This window comes from Fusarium falciforme, chromosome 5 (assembly GCF_026873545.1).
Source record: "Fusarium falciforme chromosome 5, complete sequence".
NCBI classification, from domain to species: Eukaryota; Fungi; Ascomycota; class Sordariomycetes; order Hypocreales; family Nectriaceae; genus Fusarium; species Fusarium falciforme.
In genome coordinates this window covers 1,431,028-1,449,104 of record NC_070548.1, presented here as the reverse complement: position 1 = coordinate 1,449,104, position 18,077 = coordinate 1,431,028, and the positions used below count along the sequence as shown (strand labels likewise).

Sequence of the window (18,077 nt, the reverse complement as noted above, 5' to 3'; positions counted from 1 at the left end):
GGTTATCAACTTGTCGGGTCTCGATCTGCCCCTTGATCGTATTGTATCCTGATCATACTGATACCGAGGGTTGATATAAAAAGGTGGACATGATTGCTGAAAGTGCTCTCTCTTCCGACTCAAGCAGAGAGATCTTTTAGCCCCGATGAACACTATTTGTTGGACATCTTCGTAACTCCCTGTTACACCTTTCATTCTCGTCATACTGTTGTCGTGTAATGTACATTCTTACATCCGTCGTGAAATAATATCTATTGTCCACCCCCTTCAGTCCTTCTTCCACACATCCCTCCACCACTGCTTCAGTCCATACGCCTTTTCCTCCGCCTCGACGTGTACCCTGACATTGTCCCCCCTCCCGGCCAGCGATTCAAGTAGCCCTGTCTGCTTGGCCCTCTGACCAGTACCCCCAAGCGATCTTGCTGTTCCACCCGCCGCGCGGTCTCGAATCTCGCGAGCCACCGTAGGCGCCACATCAGCAAAGCAAGAGTTGAGCTCCCGCTCGAGAGCATAATAAGGCTTCTTTGCCAAGTCCGGCGCCATGAGGTTGTAGCTCCGCGCCAAAGTGTTGAGATGCTCAACCGTGAGCTTGTGATATGCGTGCTCGGCCTGTTCCCATGCTGCATCACGGAACGGTCTTCCCACAACTTGCGGGGTTTCCTTGATGCCCTCTTCTTCAGCCTTCTTCCGCGCAATCGGGTTGTGAACCTCCTCGGCGGCAGCGTACTCCTCCGCCCTCCGCATCTGCTCCTGCAACGAACCGCCCCTCGAAGAAATCATCCTCGCCACATGTCTCCGCCAGTCATTCCTCAACCTCGCCCGAAACGCGCCAGCAGCCTTGACGAGCTCCTGCTGCTTCTCGATCCATGGGGGTACCATGTCCTGTCGCTGAATCATCTTGTTCATGATGTACTCTGTCGTGTCGATGAACGGATTATCGGCCCTCGCATCCCTTTCAACGCCTTTGCCTCGAGGAATGTTCTTGAATTGACCCCGAGCGATGGCGTTCTCGATGCGCTCGTTGGCAAGCGCCGCTAGCCCGCTGATGGTGTTTGGCAGTGCCCTCGCCCCAGGCTCAAACCTCTCCCGCAGCTCTTTTCGCCAAGCCTCCTTCTCCTCTTCGCTCATACCGTTCTTGGACTTATCCTTCGCTCCCATGCCGACATATGTAGACACCCTATCCCTTGCCGTGGCAACCTTTTGTCCCGGTGACCGAGTAGGCTCCCTTTGAAGCCGCATATCCACCGGCGGCGGCTGATACTTGCCCCTAAGACCAGGAGCAAGCGGCTTTTTTACGTCATCCAGCATCCTGAGCACCGTATCGGCCGTGTTCTCCTCCCCCGTCCAAGCCTGCGCCGAAGCAATGTGTCTCGTGCCCTCGCCCGCTGATGACGACAGACCAGCCTCCGTAAAGGCGCCCGCATGCTCCGACTTGAACTTGGCATCGGCAATCTTGCTCAAGAGTCTCTCCTTCAACTCCTCCGAGAAGCCTGCGTCCTCGACTGCTCGACGTCCCGCTCTTCCGCCGGTGAACAGGGCTTCCTCGGTGGCTTCCTCTAATCGTCGAGCCATTGGGCCCAGCTCCTTCTCGGGCGCGGGCTCTTCTTTTTTCAATTCTTCATTTTTAGTTGATTCCTCTTGTTTCTGGCTCTCATCTTGAGGCTTGTCGGCTTGGGATGAGAACCGGGCGAGTGGCAATGGTCCTAGTTGGCGAGAAAGCTGAAGACATCGCCGGCAAACAAAATGCGTCCGACGGAGAAATAGAGCCGCACTCATGGTCTTTTGCAAATGATGAAACAAATAATTGAGAAATGGAGAGAAATTAGATAAAAGCTAAGCCGGCAATGCTGAGTTCCAGTCTGCATCAAGGTCGCGATCACGACAAGAAGTTGATGACGGCAATTTGGCTTAGTCAGCCCTCATCTACCCTGAAAACGTCTCACGCCCAGTTGCCATGGATCTTCTTGGCATCCATATTAACATCATCTTGATGAATTATCTGTTGAAAAAGTCGGCCTAGCTATAAGACGATAACTCCATCTGCCTACACGATTGAATCAGTTCCCTTGTTTGTCCTCCCCATACCACACACAACTCAGCTTTGTTAAATGTTTGCGCCAAAAATGGATCCCTTCTTCACCGTGACACCTCCAGCAAAACGCGCCTCAAAGGAAGTGATAACATGTGACAATCACCGCCATAGCAAACACCAAGCCCATCGAGGGACTCGCGTGGAATGATGCATCCTCCTCCTCCTCCTCTTTGCCTTCTTCCTTTTCTTCTGGGTTATTGATAATGTCTTCATCTGAAGGGTCAGGCCTGATCTTCTAGATACTGGTGCTGTTCCCATGGATCTCGCCACTCGCAATGTCGACTGTAGCTGTAAGACCTAGTACCTCGCCATCTTTGTCCAGGGCAGCGGCTCTTGCAAACTTGGGGTGAGCAAACCCTTCGAGCAGGATCTCCGTTTCGAAACCTGTGCGGGTCGAGTTACCGATGACTTTGCGAGAAGTTGTCACGTTCTTCTCGTCCTCGCCAGCGTACTGCCATGGTCAATACCGAATCAGCCAAATGAGATTGCGAAACGACTTACTACCTCCCATCTGGCCACCTTGGTATCACCATTCCACGAAAGATAGATGGTAGCGTCTGTTGTCACATTTCCCGGGGACACGGATGCAATTGATGGGCCCCATGGTGGTCGGCCATCCCATTCCATCTTCCACGCGCGGTAAACCAACATATCCATGTCCACCTGATCTTCATGATCGTGAGGCATCACGCCTCGTTGGATGTCCATGGCCATTGTTCCATTTGGAAGATGCTCCGTGATACCAGGGTTTGCCCCCCAACCAACCAGGAAATTGCCGTTGTCCAGGCCTTGAACGCTCCCCCCTGAGCCAGAAGAGATGCCTTGAGGATGGTAAAATTCGTGCAGGAGCTTTACTGTCATCTCTTCGTAGTCGAGTTCCACAACAACCCCACGAGAGCAGTTACCTTGACTGCAAGTGCCCGTCTCCCGAACCTGGTTGTCGAAGAAGCTGAGCCGACTCTCATTTCCCTGGACAAACCTCGCATTGTACTGGTGGGCAAAGTTTGTTGCGTTTCCGTCGCTGAGGTCTTTGAATTGATTTCGTTTGCCCCCAAGAATCCACCGCGGGTTGAGATCCTCTGCTCGAAGGAGGGCGATCGCTGATAGTGCCCTTGATGACACCAGATAGTGGCCGTCTTTAGTCTGTTTGAATAGTGAGAATGCTTCAATCAATCTGAGAAACAAACTCATACCTTGAACACGCTGTCCAAATGGAACCAGTCAAAGCCTTCGCCTCCCCTGAAAGTCGTCTCGGGGTTGTATTCGAGCAAGGTGTCGTTCAGGTTAAAGTGATTCGACGCTCTCCACACATTGGTGACGCGGTTTGTTTCAAGTTCAACCTCCTGAAAGACGGAATCGCTGAGCCACCCATCCATCGCTCCCCCAAGAACCGTCAGATTGAATCTGACGTCTTGGTACACCGACATGATGGCAGTGCCCGTGGTGGTGAATTGAAACTCGTGGATGTCAGCTTCAGTTCCACCCAGACCGTCCACTGTGACTGTCCATTTCTTCTGGTACGTATTGTCAAAGATGTGGCAGAACCCCCCCTCGATGAAGGTGAGGTACTGGAAACCCTGTCTCTCCTGCGCGCGGGCATCGAAAGCTCGCTGGTACTTGAGATCGGCATACACCAGGCTGAGATCCTTGCTCGAGAAGATGGCGGGCCCTCCTTTGCCTCTATACTCCAGGGTCAAGAAGATATATCCTGAGTTATCGATGAGATTCGGGTCAAACGTGTTGACCTGGAACAACGGGGCAACGATATCCGAGGACTGGAAGGTCTGAGAGGGGAATTCGCCAAGATAGCCGTGATTGTAGGCTTCGAGATCGCCAATGAGAGGCTTGTCGGCAGACACAAAGGCGGAAAGAAGAGCAAGGGCGGTGGCCGAGGGAAGTGAGGAGCGCATCTTGAGAGATAAGTCAGGGTAACTCGTTGCGAATGGAAGGTCCAAGAGGTGCAGCCAGCGAAACAAAGAGTAGAGGTCCAAGAAGACTCCAAAACGACACCAACTTCAATCTCAAGACAGGTCCAAGGCTCAAGTCGTCAATTTCAGTGATGTAAGAGGGGAGTTGAGGTGGCCCGCAGAGAAGGTGAGGTCACTTCTTGACGTTGAGGTTGCCATAGGAGGCAGTCGCGCTTTCTCAAACAGGCCCAAGATTTTCTCTCCAATGCCCCCTGTACCTGCCGGCAGGATGCGAGGATGCAGAAACAGCACGAACGCTCTATTGACCATACCCACTCGAAGGCAGAATCTCTTGGTTAGGAGGGACCTTGATGAGTTTTGGTGTAAAGATAGTTGAAGATAGTTAGAAGGGGTCCTAATTCAGGATGACTACTCCCTAATATCTGAAGAGACACTGAAGCATTTGACATCGGCGTAGCATGAGGATCGGGGAACGGTTCACCATCTGATATCCCATAAGCATCATCGAGGAACAATATCTTGCGCTCTTAATCAGGCCGTAATCAGAACCAATCCGACCAATATTCTCTTCAGGCGTCATCATATCCATAATGCTGCTCTATGCAGCCCGTGGAACTGAACACTATATAACGAGCTCCAGCCCCAGGCCGACAAATTCCAAACCCGCTCTGCAAACACCATCAATCACTTTTCTTTTGTGAGCCAACTCTTTCAGGAGTCGAGCCATCCGAGAAAGAGGCCCCATGCTCAGGCTCGGTGTCGCGGCTCGCACCGGTGTCTCCTGTATATATATACCCAATCCATATCCATAACTCCTCATCCCATAGTGTATTAACATATATGTGTTTATATCGTCATTTTCAACCATCAACAGTTTCGCAGAGTCGGCAGTCTTCCTATATCCGCCCCCCTTCAACAACTTCTCGCTCGAGAACTTCGACCTGCCCAAATTCACCTGTGCGCCGTCGCTCCATGACCCAACGAGTTGCGCCGCTGTCTTGCTCTTTGGTATATGATATACTGTCGGCTGAGCCCTTGTGCCGATGACCCATGCTGGGTCGTTGAGGGGTGTCGCCAGGTTCGGGGATACTGACATTATTAAAGGGCTCTAGAGGGCTCACCATAGCGGATGGTGGCATGCTCTCTTCGGGATCCGATATTGGCGACAGTGAAATGCCGCTCTCATAGACCTTTGATGTAGGCCGGCTGACGTTCAAAGGGGCAACCTTAGCATCCTCCCGCATGTCGGACTCGAGCGGTGACAACGGCGGGACAGGAGGCGGAGGAGAGCTCAAGCCCGGAATGCCACCCGTCAACGTCGGGCTTCCGGAAACACTAATGCTGTCTGAATCATGGCTAATGGTGGACAGCACCGAGTTCTTCCGAGCGTGGAAAGCAGGCGGGCTCGAAAAGTTGGGACCCCAAGGCGAACTGGATAGATCGCCTCTTTCTGACCGAGGAGAACCGTTCTGGCTGGAGACGAGACTGGCCTGGGATCCTCCCCAGGCTCTGGACCGAAGCCGAAGTAGGGCAGAGAGACTCATTTCATCACCACGATCCCCGAGCAGAGCCAGCTGGGCAAGGCCGGGACTCTGCAAAGGCGTTCCCCCGCCGAACCCAGGCATACTGAGGCTCATGATCGAGTTTCTGTTAGAATACTCGGAGCGCTCCGTAATAGGCGTGAGGTTGGGCTCTCTTGACACCATGCGACCACTGGTGCTGCGATCCAGACCTCCCTTAGGACCAAAGAAGCCGCCGTTGGCGTATTCGTAGTCAACTGTTTCAGACCCATGATGCGAGTTGGCAGGTGCCGAATAGAAGCCAAACTCCTGACCATACCACCCATCGCAATCGTTGGCTAGGGCACTAGCATTTGCCTCAGCGATGATGGCATCGTCGTCGAGTTCAAAGTCAGCCAAGTCTTCGTATGACTGACCGTAATCATCGTATTCATCGATGCCACCAAAGTCCTCCTTGAACGACTCTCCGCGATCTGGTGTATCCGGAGAATGGCTTGGCTCGGATAGCGGCGTGTCCTGTAGCGGCGGTGATGAGCTACGTTGAAATTTACCCGACGCCGCCGCCTTATGAGCAGCTGCGGCGAGTGCGGCCTGGTAGGCGGCCATGGTGCCATCTGAAGGAGCCCCTTGATCCGCAGCAGAAGGCTCGGCTGGCGAGTTGGACTCAGAGCTATCCTTCGGAGCCTCTGTCTCGGTACTATTCTTGGCTTCGACGCTCAACGAGGTATGTGCTGTTGATTGTGAGGCCGCCGATTGTGCCGAGAATCGGGTCGTCATGTCCGACTCCCGTTTTGTGTCATCCTCTTTTGCTGCACGTCTTTCAGATTGAGCTTGCGCGAAAGCGCCGGCTATCGGCCGCCCAAACTGATCGGTATCATTGTTGTCGAATATTGACTCGTCAAAGGGGGTGTCGTCCCATTCTGGAGGGGCAGCAAGGTCCTCGGCGAACTCGTTCTCGAATCCTAGCATTCCATCATCGAAGTACAGGTCATCATCGTTAAGCGAGCGTCCCATGTTCATGGGGGGCAGGTCTTGGTTCTTCTGGAATGCGGCCTCATTCTCCAAGCTGGGCACTCGCGGCACATCTAGACCCTGGATTCCCAGCCCACCGGGTTGCATTTGTTGCATTGCCTGGGGATTGATGGGGAGGTTGGGAGACAATGCTCCAGGCATGTTGGGAGTATATTGACTCGTCGCGAAGCCGATGCGGTTACCATCTGCGTCTCTTGGGGTGGGCACGAAGCCTGCACTGAGTGGGCTTGTCAGCGACGACGTTGGGTTGGATCGTTGGAAAACGAAGCCAGAAAAGTTTTCTTGGTCGTTGTCGGGGTCGTCGACGCTATCGTCCAAGTCCTCGCCCACCATAGGGATTTCTTCCTCGTAGATGTCGTCTTCATAATCCGCGTTGACGCCAGGGATCCTCTCTTCCAGGCCATCGTCATCCATCATGGCGTCGTAATCGAATGCGTCATCGTCAAAGTCGTCAAACCGAGAATCTCGTGGGCCAGAAGGCTCGCTTGTCTTCCTCTCTAGCTCTCGTTGTCTGTGTCTGTCCTCCAAGAGTTTTTCCTGCTTGGCGGCTCCAATCATGTCGAAACTGAATCTTGAGGATGTGCTCTTCATGTGTCGGGGTACTGCTGATGGGATGTCCTTGCCTGATAAGCCAGAAAGTGAAGGCCCCCTGGAACGGCCAACTCGGACCGAGGCAGTTGACCTTGCATAGATGGAAGCATTGCTTTCGATTAATCGGGATGCTTGTGGTGACCTTGGCTGGACTGAAATTGGGCCTTCGTCTTTTGGGGGAACTGGGGGTGCATCTGGTCCAGGGGATGCGCTCGTTTCTGGTATAGGATCATGTGTCCCTCTTGATATTGTGCTTGGCGTATTATTGACCAGTTTTGAATCTTGCGAGTAAACGGACTCGGAGGCGTTGCTGGGAATGCGCTGGGTTGAGGTTGACACGGGAGCCTGCTCGGGCTGCACGGCCGGTGAGTGTGGAAACCTTTCTTGCTCAGGAGGCACAGCAGAACCAGGGACTGGTGAGGTAAAAGATGCCTGCGAGGGATCCTTGGTAGGCGCGTTCTTCTTTGGTCGTGGTGCACTGAAATCGTGAACTCGAGTACCCTTGATGCGTGGATCATACATGGGCTCTTCCTTCTGTTTCGCCATGGGCAGTGGAAGCAGGTCTGGCGCATGTTGACTGTTTTTCCGCCTCATCAACAGAGTAGACATGGGGTTCTTGAGGAACGGAAGACCTTTCCTCGGCTTCGGGTTCTCGGTGTTGCTGGTAGAGTGAACAAGCGAGGGAAGGTCTGTGACAAGCCGGGTACCTGCAGGGCGCCGGCCTGTAGGCGCAGGTGCAGAGTTCTGAAACTCCGTAGGCGTGCTAAAAGAAGATGCTATTTTCGTGTTCTTCAAAACTTGGGGAGGTGGCCTGGTAGATGGGGGAACATTCGCAGCTAGAGTTGGTTGTGAGGCTGAATACTGGCCCACCAGACCAAGACCTCTTCCACCATCCATAGCTTCGGCAGCTTGGGCTTCCATATCGCGCTGATAGTTTCTGAGGGCGACGCCACCGATGAACCCAGTTCCACCGTTGAAGGGCGACTTTGGTGTCTGGTGAGGACGAGGTTCTACCTGACTTGCCATGCTAGCATGTTGTTGATGGTGCCGCGACTGATCGAGCTCGTCTGACGTAACGCGGGCTATAGGAGGGAGAGTAGGAGGAAGGCCGGAAGGACTCGACAAGGTTGGGCGTAGGTCTGGTGAGAGCACATCGGAAGGGAACGGCGCAGAGTGGCCGGCCGGGGGTGAAGTAGTATGTTGATCGGGAGATGGAGAAGCAGGATTCGATGGCCCTCGCCGGTGGAACCTCAGATGGGACAGCATACCGGCGGCCAGGCTTAGATCAAGCCTGATGAATCAAAATATCGGCGGCGGCTGGGGTGGGGGGAGGGCGGGAGGACTCGAGCTCAGGTAGCGGGATAGCGCAAATGCGCAGCGTGCCGTGGGGCGGCAGCTGATGGTGTAGGGCGAGGTAGCGGACAAAGTGGCCTCGATGCGATCATGACTCGAAGGGTCGTAGCCGCGGGAGACTCGCGCACATGGTGTTCAGCGGGCAGGCTGCTGCGGAGGAGGGTGCTATTCGGGCGCGGAGCGGCGAAGCGGCGTATCGATAGTGGAGAGGTTCGCAGCGTAAGCCAGACGCTGGATTGGCGATACGAGGGTCGGTTCGCGTAGTGTGAGGCTATGGATGAGGGATCCAGCCATGTACACAGTAGTGAGATGTTTTGTCGACGAGAGTGAGATAGGATGTTGTCGGGAAGAGGCTGAGGCAGTCCCGAGTGGCATCCGTGGTTGGTGACGGGTTTACGGTTTCAAGGCGTCCAAAGCCTGACAGGGGTGAGATGCACGTGCAGGAGCCACTCGGATGCGACTCTGACGTGTTGCCGAGATATATGAGAGTTGACAGGAGGGATTAAGGTGATTTCTGTTTCGAACAGAACATTGGCTAATAGGTACGGTTTAATTATTATTGGCCCAATATCAAGGGAAGCTTCAGGAGAATGGTGATACGGGTATACCTAGTTGTTTAGGACTTTGGTTGACCACGTTGGATGCAGCCCCGGTTGGTGATGCATGTGTGGGGCTGTTTTGGTGGTTGCTGCAAGGTGTGAATGCGCCTCCTCTATAAAAAGAACAAGAATCCCTTGAAAAAGGTCATTCACCTCCATTTGGGCCTCGAGCAACCGTCTTTCTCCCTCGTGACGGCTGTTTACCGCCCTCGAGAGAGGTGCTCATCTTGGCCGCCCTTGACAAGGGCCTTTTTAAATTGCTCTTCATCTCCCTCTTGTTACTCAGCTCCGGTCGTGTCCAAGTGGACTTGTGATAGCCTCAAGTATTTGACCCGACAAGGCAATAGCTGACCACTTGTCCTTAAAGTTTGAGACATAATATTTCCAAGATGATTCTTTTCTCCAAGACCCCGTTATGAGGGAACGTTTGTCTAGGTCAAGTTTCCCCGATTGGACCCGTACGACTCTACTCATCTCGCATTCCTGAGACTTGACTCAATGGTTTCCTTCATCAAGGACAAGACTCCAGTTTTCTGGAAGTGTTGACCGAGCGACATCAACATCAGGACAAACCTTCTTCACGTTTCCGTCGTGCTGATACGAAAAATGTGCTCGAACCTTGTGTTATCGAGCAGCCAAAGGCCGGAAAAGGAATCTCCACTCCTGCAGGGATGGCAGTTCCGTGATGGAAGACGCGGAGCCGGGCGAAGACAAGAAGACACTGCTGGGATTCAATTAGCACATTGTCCCCTAAGGGTGCTAAGATATAAAGGTGTTTTTAAAACGATATTTAAATTGGTAAGTAACAAGAGATCTAAAGTATTGCTTCTTTTTAAAAAGATTTCTTTATTCTTTTAGGGCATTCTATAAAGTACTGCCATTAGAGAGATGGAGGTCTTTAAAGGCAGAGCTAAACTGTGCGCCTTTGGTGTCTTGTTTATGTCTTGACCTGCTTAACGCGGTCTGAAGGGAGGATGTTTACAAGAACTAGGACTCCGCAGTTAATGAACCCTTTGCAGGGCATCCCCTCAACTCAACTCGTCAATTTCTCCTTTGGTGATCGCGCTGCGATCTGCCTTGCTTACACCGTCCCCCAAGGCCTTGGCTTTGCACAGCCCGGCGCGGCAGCCCAGGTTATTTAGCGCTCACCCGCCACAGAGATTCGAGTGCCAATCGCGCCAAAAGCTGACATGGATGAATCAGCATCGTCAGGCTGGCGGCCCTGCCTCGCTTGTGGCGACTGTTGTCACAAATGGCTGCAAGTTTGCGTTGTATGGCGTCTAGAGTTGCCTCAACTCCGGGGCCGGCTCGGCCAAAAGAAATGGGGAGACACGGGGGAATGCCAGCGCATGAGCGACAGCGGCATTGACAGCACCCCATCCTACACAGTCCAAGATTGGACAGGTCTTGGCAGCAGCCCACCGTGATGATGGTATCGTGGCACAGAGGACCGTCAACTATTTCAAGCCACAGGTTGTTGAGCGTTGAGTGAGGCACAGACTCATATCTCCGCAATCCCCTTCCACAGGTCGATGGCTACACAAGACAATATGCCGACTTTGTCCTTGGGAGGACAACAGACATCTCGGCAGACCTCATCATCGGCCCATTTTATGTGCCTACAGTCTCGGCGCTGCGAGGTGTTATTACCGATCTCACTGATGACGCACGATACATGTTACCCTCGAACAGATGCATGCGTAACGTCAGGGCAGATAGTGGACGGAGAAGATAACCGCTTTGAGGGAAGAATCAGGACAAAATGAAACAGAGCCGTAGAGGCGAGTTTACATACCTATTGATGATGGCAGGATAGGGTGTTATGCATCGACGTTTGGGGCTTGCTGCAACACATTGGATGATTGATTTGTTGAAACGGGAGGGAGCCGCTATGATGCATGTCTGGTACCTGAGTCTTGGGGTTTGCCTCGTGCCTGGTTTCCTCTTCTGGCCTCACAAAACACCAAGACGTACTTCATCTACAGTTATTCGTCACCCCACACAATCTCCCAGAAGGTGCAAAACCGGTCTCGACAATCGCAAACTCGCCAATGTAACGGCAGCATGTCTTGGACAATGTCACTTTGGAAGGGACCCTTGTCTGTGCCGCAGTGCCGGTGGCTTGACAGGAGGCGCCGCCAACCGCGAACGCTCCACTGCTGACGACGACTTCTTGGGGTTCAATTTACGGATATCGGCTTCTGGACGCGACAGCTGGTTCGCGGAAGCCATTCAGATGACGAGGACAAGGCCGGATCGGGGCTCACATCGCGGGAGACGGCACCGCGACGCAACGCAACGCAACACTCACGGGATGTGGGCACAAACTCGGCGGACAGCTACTGCACCTCGCAAGACGACACCCAACGACTGGCTGAAACAGGCGAAATTCAGGAGATTCTACCTCTGGGCGAGGAGCTGTCTTGGACTCTTGGCCACATGAATCCCACAAATGCGCAGGGATCCATCGAGTTTTTTTGAGTCTTGTATCCATGCGCTGCATCCCTGATGTTGCCTCTTCCTCCCACAATCCCGCTCCCGCAAGGCTGGCAGGTCGAGCTTGGCCGCGCAAATCGAAGCTCTTGGACGGCAACGATAACTCTTGGCTCAGCACGCCGGTGACCTGGGGGAGGGCATTCTAGTGCCTAATAAGTCGGTGGCCCTCCGCTGAGGCCGTTACACTGCTCTCCACCCCTTGTTTGTCCCCCGCCAACTCTCTCCCGTCTTCTCCTGACTTGTGTTGTTGCTTTGTTTGACGAGTTTCCCAACTGCGCTGCACTGCACACATCAAGTCTTTCGTTTCAACCATTTTCTCCTGCCATCTTTTCTCTCTGGTTCCGCGTAAACATTCTAGACCGTATCTTGGCATCTCGCTTTTTTCTTGATGAGCAGCTGACGCAGATTCGTCCTCGCTCTCTCGCTTCATCCACATCTATACGCCTCGCCCGAACCTAGTCAGTGTCTCTCACTGCCAGCATTCCACACGACGTCAGCGCATCAGAATTTGGGCGAGAACCAATTGTACGCCTCTTGTTCTCGACTGGATAAATCGGCAGTGGTTATTTTTCGCATTTCCGTTATCCGCTTATCATCACCGGCCTCGGCTGGAACGGCATCTCTATAAACAACCTTTCAAGTCCACTTCTCCCCCGACCCTAGACTTGGAACGTAGTTTACAACTTCGTCACTATATGCAGCTTCGTCGCATCATGCTCAACCCAGTATGGAAATCACCCTCCGAGCTCGATCATCAACTCCCAAGCCATCATGACAGCGACAACTCTTTGATGAGCCAGCTCGGCCTAAGAAACGTCGTCATTTTCTGCTCCACCCGTGTTTGGCGTGGAGGGTTCAGGCTCCTCCTCCAAGCCTCGGCCTTGTTTTTTGCTGTGTTTGTGCTTTTTGGCCTGTTGCCTGCACGCATATCAGGCGGCTCCTTTCACAATGGTTTTCTATCGTGGGGCTCTGAGCCGGTACCAGAAGCGAACCTGAGGATCGTGGTATTCGGTTCCCCCGATATCATGGGTAGCGCCACCGACGCCTCGCGAAGCCGCCACACGTGGACCGAGGAGTTATGTGAAGAGGTAAGCCAAACGAACAACGGGTTCTAGCTCTGCAACTAACATCCATCCCAGCTCAACTGCACATCACACATCTCCCTCGTGCCGTCTGGTGGTCCCAGTAAAGGTCTTGTCAACAGCACTCTCTACGAAGTGGCGATACAGAAGCTGCTCGACATCACCCGACACACCGACGTCAATGAAAAGCCTGCTCTGGACTACGACTACCTTTCTCAGCAGTATCCGGCTCCTTTCCAGGTTCCCAGTCTGGCAGATCAGGTACAAGAGTTCCTTGCTATGCCGCCGCCTGAAGCCACCCCTCGCGAGACATTGTGGATTTTTACCTTTGGCGCATGGGAAATCTGGAACATGGCGGCCATGCCACGAGAACACTCGGAGGAGATTATCGAGATAATGACGGACGAGATTATCGACCAAGCCGAGATTCTGTATCGGGCATCACTGGACCCAAAATCCGTTGCCTACTCGGACTTTTGGACCAATGCCACCGAGTCTCAGGTCAAGGAGCTGACCGCCCCTGGCGCCATTGAAAAGGTCGACGAGCGCAGATTTGAGAGCTTCCGCATCGTGATCCCAACGCTTTTTGACATTTCGATGACTCCCGGCTGGAGTGGTCGACCGAAGCCGCCGTCCCCCAACAGCCTTGCCGAGCAGACGCGGAATGCTGCCGAGCTCACCAGGCACTGGAACAGAATGGTTTCGTTTGCAATCTCGCAGTGGAGGGAGAAGGGTACCAAAAAGCCCGATGGATTGGCGGAAGAGGGAGCCGAAAAGTCGAGCAACGCCAAAAGGGACGATACTACCAGCAATGCTGAGCACACCAACGAAACCGAGAAAGCCGGCGATCGGGTCATCCTTGCCCCATATCCTCTGCGAACAGGATTCAAACTCAACCCCGTCAGGCCAATCCTCGATGCCATGACAGAGGAGGAGATGCAGCGCCTAAAGGTGGTAGACTCTCTAGGGCGTGGAACTCTACCAAGCAACGACTCGATGCGATTCGCCGATGTCTGGACACCATGCGTCAAGGGCAAGACTGACGATCTGGTCATCGAGACGAAGCAGTTGACGGCTGAATGTCAAGCCCCTGATGACCACCTATTCTACGACTCGTTTACCATAAGCGAGAGGGCCATGAAGGGTGCGGTCAAGGTCATGGCCGAGGATGTCCACAACAACATGTTTGATCTAAACATCAAGAAGGGCTGGTGGGGTAGAAGAACATAACCAGGCAAAGTGTTGATTCAGCATTGTTTCGACGTTGTGATAGTAGCGTTGGTTGATACCCGAGCGTTATACGAGAGAAGGGGGAAAAATCATGCATGATTCAAGACAGGATCAGAATCGGTGAATGGCGTTTTTAGGAGGTCTTGGTTCATGAGTCGATAGACCTAAGGCGGTCCATCTTGTACTTTTATATAATAGGGGTCCGGAGCATTAGCATAGCCAACAGCTTATTTATTATGTTGTTTTATCCATGGCTCGGGTAACTTGTGTAAAAAGCTCTGTGCAGTGTCAGCATTCCCACTTTAAAGTTGACCTCCCCGGGCCGACCCTTGATGGAGCACCAAGGGATTGGATTTGTTGGTTCAGCGCCTCTCCCGAGGTCCAGGTGGTTGGCGCCATCTTGATGGATCTTGGGGAGACGCTAGTGGTGGTATTTGTCTAGGTATCCAGGTGTTCGTAAATGGGTAGGGTTAATAGCGAGTCGCCAATGCGGGTTAACGCATTTTCGTATTCGACTGCCGAATGTATTGTAATGCGGTACGGCATTTGCGAGTTGTCGTATCCATCTTGTAGCGGAGACAATGACTGGGACCCTTGTGCTTCTAAAAGACACACCCCTGTTCTATTGGAGGAAATCTATCCCCTAGCGTTGATATTTATCGTCACTTTAGGCTTGTGAATCAAGTCACTGGTGCAATCAAGGCAACGTTTGGTTGCAAAGGATTAAAGCATGTGTTTCATGCCATTGCGAGCCTGGAGAATATAAACACCTCAAGAATCTCGGCTCGCAAGATGATACGATGGATGGATCGCTCAAGAGCATGCCATTTTAGAGTCTCTTCTTCAAAGATGTACTACGTGGAACGAGGTCCATGATGTGTTGGAAGCAGAGTCTCCAAAAGGCCAAAACACGAAACTCGTCCGTCATTACGCGACGACTCGCAAAATGGATGTGTCCAAGGTCACTGGTCCACCAAGGTGGACTTTACAAGAGGATAACGTACTCAGAGAGCTTTTCCAGTCTAGGTTCCTCGACCTGAGTATCCCACACGCTTTTGGAGGCATTCGGCCCAGGACGCGCCCGTGGCGCGACAGTTGTAGTCTATGGTATGGCCTACCTGTGAGATAATCCAAATCTATTCTCTAAATGCGCACACTCTTCTTCGGGTCACCGAATGGCTTTGGCGGCCAACACTCGTTGCGCACGACCCAAATCAAGCCTCTCTATCTCGCGCAATCAGGCGCGCTGGATCATGGCGTCACGGTCAGGACCAGTGCCGATGTACTTGATCTGCTCAACTTTAGTAATTGCGGTCCAGGTCAGTATGCGCGCACTCCTACCTTGACTCCGACAAACTTCTCGATGTACTGCTGGTGGTCAGCGCTACTGTTCGGTCTGCTAGCGCATGTGAATATGCTCACCTCGACGTAATCGCGGGCCGCCTTGGGGAGATCGTAGTAGGTCTTCGCGTTGGTGGTCGGCTTTTGCCAGCCTGGCATCTCGTGGTAGACCACCTCGGCTCGTTCCAGGATGTCAAGATCCGCAGGGTAAGAGTCCAGTTCCTGTTCAAACGGTGAGCGGCTCCACAATCTATCATGATCTCGTTGACATTGCTGACCTCTCCGTCGATCTTATAAGCGATGGCGATCTTGATCGTTTCGAAAGTATCCAAAATGTCGAGCTGCAGAGCGTTAGTGTTTTGACGCGTGTCATAAGCATGCCAGGGGCGCTGTCTACCTTGGTGAGATTCAGGCTGTCGTAGTAGTTGATCGAGTTACTGTACTTGACAACAACGAGGTCTGTGTATGCTTGTCAGTTGTGTTCCCTACTACCCAGGGATTTGAGGTTGTGCCTACCGAGCCTGAGAACGGTTAGTAAGTCTATCAGCAGCAAAGAACCATGATGAAAACTCACCATCCACATCGGCGTCTGCGGCCAGTCGACGTTCCCTAAGTCTTGTCAGCGGTAAAAGTTCGAAACCTCCAGAGCGCTTGTGGCCTCACCCATTCGCGTCCAATCTCCTGGAGCTTGGTGCCAATCCTGATGTTGTCATTCAGCTTTAGAGTGGCTTCAACATGGTAATTAAGACGTACTCTTCGGTATCTTCGGTCTTGAAGGCTCCCGACCCGACACGGGTTGTGTCTGTTGTTTGTCAGCAGTGAATTACGGCCTTGGGGTAATCAACATACAAGCCTTGACCACTCCAACCACCTCTGTGATGTTCTTTGGGTTCAGTGTGAGTCCACCAATGATACCAGCAAGCGTAGTACTTGAGGAAGTGACGAACTGTAGTTAATTATGAGTATTAGTGCAAACTGAAAGGCCAAGTCGACGGAAACTTACTGGGTAGGAGCCATAATCAACATCGAGCATCAGTGCCTGTTCAATTCAGTACTATTCGTTTAGTCATATGGGAACCTTACGTTTGCGCCTTCAATCACAATCTTGGTGTTGCTCTGCTGTGCGGATCTCATGAAGGACACGCCGTCCACGACGTACTTCTTCAGCGTCTCCCTGTACTCATCGAAACGAGCAAGTTCGGCCTTGATGTCGTATTCGAACAGTTCTCCGAAGCGCTTTTGATAGCCATCGGCCAAGCGTCTCACCTTCTGTTCGAAAAGTTCAGGGTGGAAGACATCAGTCAATTTGATGCCAGTTCGCTGGGAAAGTCAGCGCACAGTCCGCCCCCTTGATGTGGCTATCTCTTACCGCTCTGCTTGTCTGATAGCAGGGGCCAATGCCTATGGCGGACGTTAGACTTCGTTGCTTAAATAGCATCGCTAGCACGACGATGACTGAGATTCTCCCCGCTATTGAGATTTGGGAATGCTTGCAATGAGGTGACAGAAGCAGAAAAGGATAATCCGACATGCAGTCCTGGGGGTAGCGTACCGCGTTTTGTTGTTCCGATAGCTGAGTCTGGGGTAGACATTAGCTGCTGTTTCTCAACGACAATCTCGGAAACTATGGGACGAACCTCCAAGTTCCCTCTCCTCGAGACCATCCACTGCAATATGCATGTCCAGGAGGACATTGACCCTGTCAGAAACAAGAATCCGATCATGTACCGCAACCAGGCCCTTGTCCTCGAGCTCCTGGAGCTCGCTGAAGAAACTTGGGCTAGAGGACAGAGTCAGTCTTCTTGGCATGTTCGTTTGAGGGGCGCGAGCCAGGCGAGACATCGACAAGGTGCCGATGCGGTAGTCGAGGTAGGGGTGGAGGGCCATATGGAGACTAACACATGAAAGACTACGCCCGAACCGATGAAGTTCATGCTATGATACTTGTCAGCCTGGCTGCTGCCAGCTTGACCGAGCATTATCTTTGACAAACCATTTTGGGTTGATAAGCCCAGAGGGCAAGAGGTGAAAGCTGTCTCTATGTTAGCAGCCATGTAGTCCTTTCAGGTGTGCTGGTTCTCACCTATACGAAACACCGTTGATACTTGGCACCAATTAGCAACACAATATATATAGATATATATATATGGAAAGAATTCGACCAACCGCACTTCGTGTCCGGCATTGTTACCACCCTTTGGCGATAATTAGCAGGTATTTCAGCGCAAATTTGTTTGGGGAGGTTTGGGGGATTGGTGGAAGCCGTAGGTCAACCGGATTCTGCCTGCGTTGTGCTTACCGCGGCTCGGGCACAAAGTTGCGCCTCCTGGCACTGTCCATCAACCAATTTGCCTTTCTGAGTACGCAGTATCGTTAGTACTTAGGTGTCATCAGCTGTGTTAGGTCCACCCCGAGTACTCACGCCTTCGTCGCCTGCAGAAGTCCTAGTCAGTATAATGAGATGGAACCGATATCGGCTGGGTGTGGGGAAGGGGTATATTTCAGGTAGGGGAGAAAAACATACCCCATTGGGCCCCAAGAACGACAGTGATAGTCATGTTGCTCAGGATCAAGTTTGGCTGTCGTGGGTGCCGTCGTTGTGATTGCAGAGAAGGAAAAAAGGGCAAAGTCGCGAAGTTTTAGACTGCTTCCGAAAGGTGCGTCAGAGACTCAGAGCCGCCGCGTGATTTAGCGGGGTACTTGCACATGGAGGGACATTTCTTCGATGGCTCGACGGCTTGTGGGGAGCGAGTTGACCAATGCAAATCACAGCTCGGACAGTCCTGATAAGAGATACCTCTTTAGACGAGATA

At 52.6% G+C, this 18,077-nt stretch overlaps 5 protein-coding genes across 5 annotated transcripts; 1 reads left to right on the top strand and 4 right to left on the bottom strand.

Annotated features, from left to right (window-relative positions):
- Positions 1–267: 267 nt before the first annotated feature.
- On the bottom strand, positions 268–1,728 carry NCS54_00669200 (DUF1992 domain-containing protein; the record flags this gene model as incomplete). The annotated part of the gene is made up of 1 exon (XM_053152141.1): positions 268–1,728. The coding sequence occupies exon 1, from the start codon at positions 1,570–1,572 to the stop codon at positions 268–270; it is 1,305 nt and encodes a 434-aa protein (XP_053008116.1). The 5' UTR covers positions 1,573–1,728.
- Positions 1,729–2,327: 599 nt separating this feature from the next.
- On the bottom strand, positions 2,328–4,002 carry NCS54_00669100 (DUF1992 domain-containing protein; the record flags this gene model as incomplete). The annotated part of the gene is made up of 3 exons (XM_053152140.1): positions 2,328–2,543; positions 2,594–3,235; positions 3,286–4,002. 3 exons carry the CDS (start codon positions 4,000–4,002, stop codon positions 2,328–2,330), a joined length of 1,575 nt encoding a protein of 524 aa, XP_053008115.1.
- Positions 4,003–4,916: 914 nt separating this feature from the next.
- NCS54_00669000 (Hypothetical protein) lies at positions 4,917–8,429 on the bottom strand (the record flags this gene model as incomplete). The annotated part of the gene is made up of 1 exon (XM_053152139.1): positions 4,917–8,429. One exon carries the CDS (start codon positions 8,427–8,429, stop codon positions 4,917–4,919), a length of 3,513 nt encoding a protein of 1,170 aa, XP_053008114.1.
- Positions 8,430–12,099: 3,670 nt separating this feature from the next.
- Positions 12,100–13,923, top strand: NCS54_00668900 (Hypothetical protein; the record flags this gene model as incomplete). Its single annotated transcript, XM_053152138.1, has 2 exons — positions 12,100–12,699; positions 12,751–13,923. The coding sequence occupies exons 1-2, from the start codon at positions 12,307–12,309 to the stop codon at positions 13,921–13,923; spliced, it is 1,566 nt and encodes a 521-aa protein (XP_053008113.1). The 5' UTR covers positions 12,100–12,306.
- Positions 13,924–15,160: 1,237 nt separating this feature from the next.
- Positions 15,161–17,852, bottom strand: NCS54_00668800 (Adenylosuccinate synthetase; the record flags this gene model as incomplete). Its single annotated transcript, XM_053152137.1, has 22 exons — positions 17,789–17,852; positions 17,687–17,697; positions 17,564–17,620; positions 17,431–17,459; positions 17,348–17,368; positions 17,258–17,296; positions 17,164–17,199; positions 16,902–17,044; positions 16,817–16,843; positions 16,634–16,665; positions 16,348–16,584; positions 16,268–16,303; positions 16,114–16,210; positions 16,018–16,066; positions 15,928–15,964; positions 15,839–15,873; positions 15,754–15,785; positions 15,662–15,723; positions 15,543–15,605; positions 15,346–15,486; positions 15,265–15,291; positions 15,161–15,214 (listed from the first exon to the last, which is right to left on the bottom strand). Exons 1-22 carry the CDS (start codon positions 17,820–17,822, stop codon positions 15,161–15,163), a joined length of 1,299 nt encoding a protein of 432 aa, XP_053008112.1. The 5' UTR covers positions 17,823–17,852.
- Positions 17,853–18,077: the final 225 nt, after the last annotated feature.